Below are 8,543 nucleotides of genomic sequence, written 5' to 3' on the forward strand. Positions count from 1 at the left end.
CTTCTCCTTATCTGTCAGACTAGCCGATTTTATGGGTGTAGTGTAGTGATGGGATTTCCGGCTCTTTTTAGAGAGCCGGCTCTTTCGGTTCGGCTCACTAAAAAGAGCCGGCTCTTTCGGCTCCGAACCGGCTCTTCAGGTTGTTTTGTTGCTTTAATTAATTTATTATTAACAATAATATAAAATTATGCACAAAAGGAATTACTAACATAAAAACAAGTGGTTTTATTTATATATGTTTATATATAAATATATGCGGTGGCCCCTAGAGACAAAACACGTACAAACTCCAAAACACATTTCTAGCATGAACTGAACTTCCAAAGCAGAGCTACTAGATCACTTAAATTACACAATTGAAAGCATGTGTGTATTGTTTGTGTATTTATACACAGGCACTCATATATATATTCAAATAATTTAAAAAAAAGTTCATTTACCTGTTATTACCACACACCAAATCCGGTCGTTGGTACTTGCTGGCTTGTGTAGCCACAAGATAACAAAGGCTCAACACTGCGCCCAGCATCCTGGAGCACTTCTGTTGTCTTTTGTACGTGTTTTGAGTTTTTATATGCTTCTGAGTTTTTATATGCTTCTGAGTTTTTACGTGCTTCGGAGTTTGTACGTGTTTTTACGTGTTTTGGAGTTTGTACGTGTTTTTACGTGTTTTGGAGTTTGTACATGCTTCAGAGTTCGTACGTGATTTGAAGTTTGTATGTGCTTTGTCTCTAGGGGCCACCGTAAATATACTTTTATTTATTCACTCCACATAAAATGTAATAAATAAATCATATAATACAAAAATCAACTATTCACATTTCAAGTTTTAACTATTTAAATTTCAGCTTTTTCCTTTCACAAATTTAAAGTGAAAAGAACACAAAACACTGCAAACCACAACACAATTAAATATAAATTATAATAATATGAAAACTAAAAGAACATGCATATTCTCTGTCATATGGACCTGCATGAATAAACTTTCTCAATCCTTTATCATCTGCAACTGAAAATAGTTGTGGATGATTACTATACCTTTCTAATGTTGTTGTCCCTGCCTCTCTTTCTCTCTCTCTGGCTCTGTTCCTGTGCTACTGAGTGTAACTACCGCCCCTCCCCCCTCTGCCCAGCGTAAAGCACAAGGCTCGCGTGCAGAGTGAAGCGGAAAAAAAGTGCGAGAGAGAGGCTGAGAGAAAGAAAAAAAAAAAAACCCACGTGACGGCTCGCGATAAGGAGCCGGCTCGCGTCGTTCACGTCAAAGAGCCGGCTCTAAGAGCCATTTCGTTCGCGAACGACCCATCACTATGATTTTGAGAAGCAGGCCATATTTGAAAAGTGAGAGGAGTAAACATTACTCGCTGTAAGAGCCAAACAGGATGGGAGGATCTGATTGGTTCTTTGTGCCTTTTTAAAATATTCATCCTAATGAGGACAAAGACACTCTCGTCATTTCTTCTTTTGTTTTCATGTCGTCACATTTATTTTGCAGTCTGAGCTCCTCGTTCCTCGTCACATGGTCTCGTGACCCTTCTTCATCTGGGTCAGGGCCTCCTCGTCACTCAGGGCTCCAGATCGCTCTTGACACCGCCGTCTCCATGAGTGATCCGTCCATAGTCGTGGACATCCTGAACATCATCAACCCCCAGCCGTGAGTCTCACACACACACACTCGTTTTCATATCTTAGTGAGGACATCTCATTGACATCATGCTTTAGAGAGCCGCTTACCCAAACCATGAAAAATGAACGCCTACTCGTAACCCTGAGGATTTGAGCCTCAATAATGCATTCAAGCTCGTGGGGACAGGCACTTTGTCCTCACAGGTGACTGTTGGTCCCCACAAGTATAGTAACATTTCAAGTTTCGGTCCTACAAAGCTGTCTAAACAGGTACACACTCACACACACAAACCCGTTTCTACATCTTTGTGAGAACCCTAAGTCACACCTTGGCTTGGCTGCTCCTCAGGGATGAGAGTTTCACACATCTATCCAGTCAAGTTAAATGACTAATTACTGTAGAGCAGGGGTGTCAAACTCAGATACACAGTGGGCCAAAATTCAAAACTGGAACAAGGTCGCGGGCTAACGTTAATATTTATTGAAAAAAAAAAATCTTCCTCCAGATATAAGAATGAATCTTTTCTTATGGACTCAAACAAGTTTTGCTGAAAAACTGAATATGGAACAAGCAAAGCTTAATACTAAACAATATATATATTAGCTGTATAATACCAGTAGGCCAGCTCTGATAGTAATTTGGTATGGCTTCGCGGGCCAAATGTAATTAGTCTGTGGGCCAAATTTGGCCCACGGGCCAGAGTTTGACACCTATGCTGTAGAGCCTAAAGTTGTGCGCCGCTTGTTTAATTAAAGACACAAAGAAATCTGCTTATTCTGCAACAATAGGCCATTTTGTCCCCACAATTATAGTAGCATGCCAATTTCCTGTCCTGACAAAGATGTCACACACACGCGTGGAGACACACACACACACACACACACAATTCTGATTTTATACAAGTACAAACCTTTATTTACACTGGAGTTCAAAAACAAAACCTTTCTTTGTTAGTTTAACCCAAAAAATCTAAAAACAGTGACAGAAGCTGACGATTGATGACAGACGAATCGTTCTACGCAGCTTTATTATTATTATTATTTTCAGTCTGTTCTGTTTCCAATCACTGAAAAGTTTTTATTGTTTATTTGATTGCATCTGTCTTCTAAGTTTCATTTTGAAGAGTTTGACCTGCAGTTGTTTGCGGGTTGCTGACCTTTATGAACGTATAAAACCAGATGTTGCGCTGCTGTTCCAGATCTCTGTGGAAGCTGGATGTGTGCATGGTCGTCCTTCCTCAGCTCGACAAACTGCTGCAGAGCAAGTACGAGAGGTGAGCGGCTCAGAGGTAAAGTTTCTGTTGTCCAGAGATGGCGCGCGAGCGTTCAGCGGCAGAGGGTACGTTTTAAAACAACGTCAGCATCTTTGTGGGCGTTTTCATCAAGTGTCACCATTACAATGAGAGAAATGAGTTCTGATGATGCTTCAGACGAACTGCCGGGAGGCAGCTCGGGTTGCATCAGAGATGATTTCGTCTTCTCAAAGTGAATTTAAAACTCTAATTCGGATTTTACGTAAAAAGAAAGATCACTTCCTGTTTGGTAACCTGAGGTCACCCGGAGTACTTTGATTGTCAGGAGGTGGAGCAGATCTCCGCTTCCTCCCGTCCTGAACCTGAACCTGCCCCGATGCCGTCAGTGTGTCGGTATGTCGTGTAATTCGATCATCCAATCAGCTTCCTTCTCTGTGCGTTTCCTCAGCTACATACAGACCGGCTGCACGTCTCTGAAACTCGTCATGAAGCACTTCTGGACGCTGATCTCGGACACTCTAAAGGCCACGCCGTCCGTCGGGGTCGACATCACACGAGAGGAGCGGTGAGTCTCACATCTGTCCAACAGCTGCTTGACTGATTTAGCAGCACCGTCAATCAATCTGCTGATTACTCAGATTACTCTGAGGAGGAAATGCCCCAAACCTCGGCTGACTCCACCTCTCGTTCTGTGTGGGACGTTTTTAAAGATGTCTGACACGTGTTCGAACCCAGAGACTTGATTCCTGCTGTAATCGCTCCTCAGCCGGCTGCTTTTCCCTTCCAGGTCTCCTCTTTGCACTCTGCATCTGCAGGAGCCACAGCTGTATTTTAGTGACTGTAGTAGGTTTGTTTGTCCAGCAGGTGTCACCTTTGTGCTGTTGGCGAGGGCCTGCGTCCTCGCCAGCAGCAACACAGGCTGCTGAGGTTAACGGACGTTATTCCTGAGATGAGCTTCAGAGAGAGCAGCATGTTAGTGCGGTGGGGCAGCACTCATTCTGCGCCTCACTGCATTTGTTGTGAATGAAGGATGCTTCAGTGTCTCCTCCTCCAAGGGAGGTAAAAAAGGAAACATTAAACCACCTTTGGTGTAGTACTCAGACGACAGGAACCTTCATAATAAAATGAATTGAACTGTAACCAGCGACAGTCAGTTTCTCTTATAAAGGTTTGTGCAGAGATGATGTAAATCAGACGAGACACTGGAGCAAAGATGTCCCATAATTCATAGCAACACATCATCAGTGGCGGTTTGTTCAATCACTGAAGGAAAACCATTTTAATCGGACAGACTCGCCAACGTCTTTGTCCTCTGCGTTTGAGCCTCTGATGTTTTTGTGCTTCCAGACACCAGAAGTGCCGAGTGTGCTGCGAGCAGCTGAAGAACCTGAGCAACATCGTGAAGAACAAGGCGACGCAGGTCGGTCGTCACAGCAGCACCTTCAAAGAGCTGCAGCTGCTCATGTCGCCGCTCGACGACTCGCCCTGAGGGCGGCGCCGTGGATCAGCTGACTCGCAAGACCCCGCACTTTGTGTGTCCTTCTTTTGTCACGACTCTCTCCTGAGGCCTCCGTCACAGAAGAAGAAATGTTTTATTATTTATTGTATTACACTGTAGTTTTATTGTTATTGTTAAGCACTTTGGAAATGTGCTATATAAATAAATATAAATATAAATAAATCTGACCTTGACCTTGACCTTGACCTTAATGTTGAAGACGTTAAGTGACACTCAGAGGAAGTCGAGAAATTAAACCGCCGCTGCTAAACGAGCGGGTCGGTACTCGAATCGGGGAGGAGTCTCGGTCTCGTATGGAGGCGCTGACGGGAATGTGCCTTCAGAGGTTTGGATGTTTAAAAAGTGCTCACAGGTTTGCACCACACGAGCGATTCATGAAAGGCGGAGTAAAGATCAGCGGACAGAGACAAACCGCTCTGATGCGAACGTTTGAATCTGCCATGTTTAATCCCGTAAACCAGCGACGCAGATTTAAAAACGCCAAAAACAAACTCCAGCTCGGACTCTGTGCACACGTTTTCACTTTTCTACTGTTCACTTTCTCCACTGTGTTCATGTACAGCTCTGTTTATTTAAATAAAGACAAAATGAAGTTAGTTACTGTACTCTTCAGAGTGACTCGTGAATGCACCAGAAGCTCTGTCTCAGATTTCCTGCAGACCTCAAATGCAACATGCATTTCTACATCAGTTTAGAGCCAAGCGTGTGAAAGTCATGTCGGGTGATCTGCTCACAGATTTAAGTCTGTAAAGAATTAGACATTTGCACAGGAAGCTTGTGGAAAGACATGATCGAGCATTATTTCTACAACATAAGACCACTTTGACTCATATTTGAAGATCTTTTCTTGAGTGTACGGTCAGGTCATGAGTGTTTGGGCAGTTTTTATTCTTTTGCTTCTGTAAACGACTACAATTTATTTAAAATAGTAAAATATGTGACTGAAATACAGATAACAGCTTGGCACAGGTTTGAAAACTGCACACAGCCGAGTGTGACGTGTGGGCGGAGTCACCGGTGTTTATTACTGGGACAAACAGATTTCCAGCATCATTGACTGGACAACCAAAAACGTTCTGTGAAAGCAACCCAAGACCCAGAATATTCAACAGTCGAGTCGATCAGCTGACCCCAAATCAGCTGATCATGCTTTTCACTTCCTGAACACAAACTGAGGGTTGGTGATAGACCCAGTGCCAGCTAAAGCAAAGGAGGGAAGGTTAGCATGGTTGAGTTCAGTTCTCTCTGGCTCTCTTCCAATGAGAGGACTGCTGTGATTTGACGCTTTATAAATAAAATTGAATTGAATTATTAAAACAAGTCTGTAGGTTCCCGATCATTCAGGGTTTTCCCGTCTCACATCTAAAAAACTTTTTCAAATCTAGACGCTGAACGATGGCGTCTCTATAGATAAAGCAGCTGACACTAGAGATTAAACGCCTGGGTCTCTCCGTGTCCACCTGAAATTATTTCCAAGTGCCAGCTATCAGCTACCAGATTCCTCAAACCAACCAGACTCGCACCTTAACCACGTGTCTACAATGAGTCATATGAAAACTCCCAGGACCAGCTCCAAGGGGACAACCCCAGTAGGGGTCAAATACGTGGGACTCCCCGTTAGCGGTTAGGAGTGAAAGTCTTTTGGGTGAGAGCTGAAACATCCTGAAGCACCTCAAAGTTAAACTCTGTGACGGCCCTGGCAAATCTACACATCCTAAACAAATCTCTGCACCTGCAAGCCGCTTTGCAGCCCACCTTCTCCTATTCCGCCAGCCTGAGGAACTGAGCAGGTGTCAACAGGTGACATCAAGTCGGAGCCAATTACTGCAGGTAGAAATGATCATTCACCTTTTGTCTAAAGCCTTCCTGACTGATGCGATCCTTAAATGTGATTTAAGCTGTGTGGGAACATTGGAGGCATAGACAGGAAATGAGGTTTAATCACAAACTCAGCTCAGTTTGTCCAGTTATGAGTCTGAAAGTGGTGCTAGGGGAAAAAAGTGGTTAATTCAGTCATTTTATTAACGCCCTTTAGATTAACTCAACTCACCTCTTGGTCATGTCATTTTCAAATCTACAGTGATGGTGTGTCAAACACTCCTTTTTACTGCTCTTTTAAATATTTGTGTCCACACGATGCCGACGTGTGCGTTTGTTCTGGAGCGTTTATTAAAAAGTAATTACAAAACAAAAACAGCAAGCAGAGTTTGATCATCAGGTCAACACACAGCAGCTCATCGCGTTTCTAAGCATTCCTGTTTACTACAGCTACAGCTAACAGTCCACTTCGCACCAAGTCAACAGCTACACGTGTTCTGTCTCAGGTCAAAGGTCACCAGTGGCTTCCTGGAGGTTTTTGTTTTCTCCAAACAGGTGAAGAGACGACAGCAGAAGCACACAGAGAAGAAATGAGTTTAGATACGATTCGAGTCTTTTTGTTCTTCAAGCTGAAGGAAGTTTGAAATAAAAGGAACGTCCACCGGAGCAGAAGACTGAGACGCGATGTACAGATTTCCTCGTATTGCTCACGTCCTATTGGACAGCTTGGGATCAGTGGAGTACCCTGATTGGATAAAGGAGGAAAGCCTCCAGAAACTACAGATGGGAACACAACACACATGAAAAAAAACCTTAAAATTTATCTAAACTTTATGAAGAAAAAAAGTACACTTTAAGGTTTCAGCCTGAAAATCCTCCATCGAACACGGTGCAGAGAAAAAAAGATTAAAAACAGATGGAGACAAAAAAAATTAAATTTGGATCACAAAAAAAACAAAAACGGAAAAATTCATGTGCCCGCATTCTCCAAAAGAAAAAAATTAAAGCATGTCAAACATAAATATACAAACACATTATGCATCTATGCACATCATCAGCCACGTTCGGGTTAGAAAATGATCTAAAAGTTTAAAGTGCAACAAAGAAACAATGAGAAATACTGATTGGAGAGCAGATACTGATTTCAGGGTTAATAAGGATTTTTTTGAGTCCCGACGGAGGAGCGCGAGTCCTGTCAGCTCATATCAGACGTCACAGCAGTCCAGACGTTTGGCCATCGTCTCATAACAGTCTGTCCAGATTTAAGACCGTCCTGTCCTGTAAAGTTTCCATCGGTCTTTGATCGCTTTTGCCGCTCCTGTCGTTGGCTAAGAAGGAAATAAATCCAGGAAGAGCAGCAGAGGCCTCAGGGTGCTGGCTGACACCCTGCAGCGACGGCGCGGCGTCCGTCAGGCCGTCAGCTTCAGTCGTCCTGCAGAGAAACGAGAGCGTCAGCCAGCAGTCATGTGACCCTTTAACTCACCATGTCCACACTACTGACAATAAATGTGAAAACATGTTGTTTCTCTTCATTTCGCTCTTTCTAGAGCTGATCACAAAGTTCTTACACTGTGAAGCGACTTCGTCAGCAGTTTACAAAGCATCCCGACAGCTCCTGCAGACTCTCCTCTAACGCCTCTGCACGGACCACAAATAAAACAGACACCTGTGCTGCCCTTACTAACCTCTGCTCAGAAGAAAACAAACTGGCTTTAAATATTTCTCTTGTGTACCGCTGACATTTTTTTAAACCACCTCCCAGTTTTTACCAGGAATTTAGTCTGGAAACTTTTTAGATGAGAATTATTACTGGTGCTCAGAGCAGAGTCTCCATCTACACCACAGAAATCTTCAAGTCAAAGAATCATTCAGGTGTGTTTTTAAAGATAAGTTGTGTGTCCTGAGCAAAGATCACGTCTGCGTTTGAACACCGACAGACGTGATCTTTGCTCAGCACACTGGCTTCCTCCAACTTCTACATGAAACGTACAATTAAAGTTAAAGAGTTAAATCTGGCCAATTTCATGCTTTTTACAGTCATGGTTCAAGAACCTCATGATAACACTTCCTGTTCTAACCAAAAACACAGAAACATGGAGGATTTTACTCCACAGTCATCGGGTCGCTGCTAATACAGGAAACAGCAGCACCTTTGCTAACGTTACCTGAAGATCGACTCTGAGGCCAAGTCTTCATGTCACATTTGTTCAATTAGCTTCTGGTAATCAATACGATCTCTCACCGAGCATTTCTGTCAAACGTGGTCCCAGAAAAACCAGCAGGAGTCAGTCGATCTACCGAGGCTGAAACCTCAGACTGAGCCTGACTGC

General features: G+C 43.3%; 1 protein-coding gene across 1 annotated transcript in view; it reads left to right on the forward strand.

Moving 5' to 3' along the window:
• LOC308398904 (uncharacterized protein) overlaps positions 1-4,991 on the forward strand; it is a 47,285-nt gene extending 42,294 nt beyond the window's left edge. Inside the window, exons 38-41 of the mRNA XM_080885771.1 lie at positions 1,575-1,651; positions 2,823-2,897; positions 3,325-3,441; positions 4,224-4,991. Of these exons, the coding sequence (XP_080741897.1) occupies positions 1,575-1,651; positions 2,823-2,897; positions 3,325-3,441; positions 4,224-4,365 (411 nt within the window). The 3' untranslated portion in view covers positions 4,366-4,991. The remainder of the gene's footprint in view (positions 1-1,574; positions 1,652-2,822; positions 2,898-3,324; positions 3,442-4,223) is intronic.
• Positions 4,992-8,543: the final 3,552 nt, after the last annotated feature.

The sequence above is a fragment of the Rhamphochromis sp. 'chilingali' genome, assembly GCF_963969265.1.
Source record: "Rhamphochromis sp. 'chilingali' genome assembly, chromosome: 6".
NCBI lineage: Eukaryota > Metazoa > Chordata > Actinopteri > Cichliformes > Cichlidae > Rhamphochromis > Rhamphochromis sp. 'chilingali'.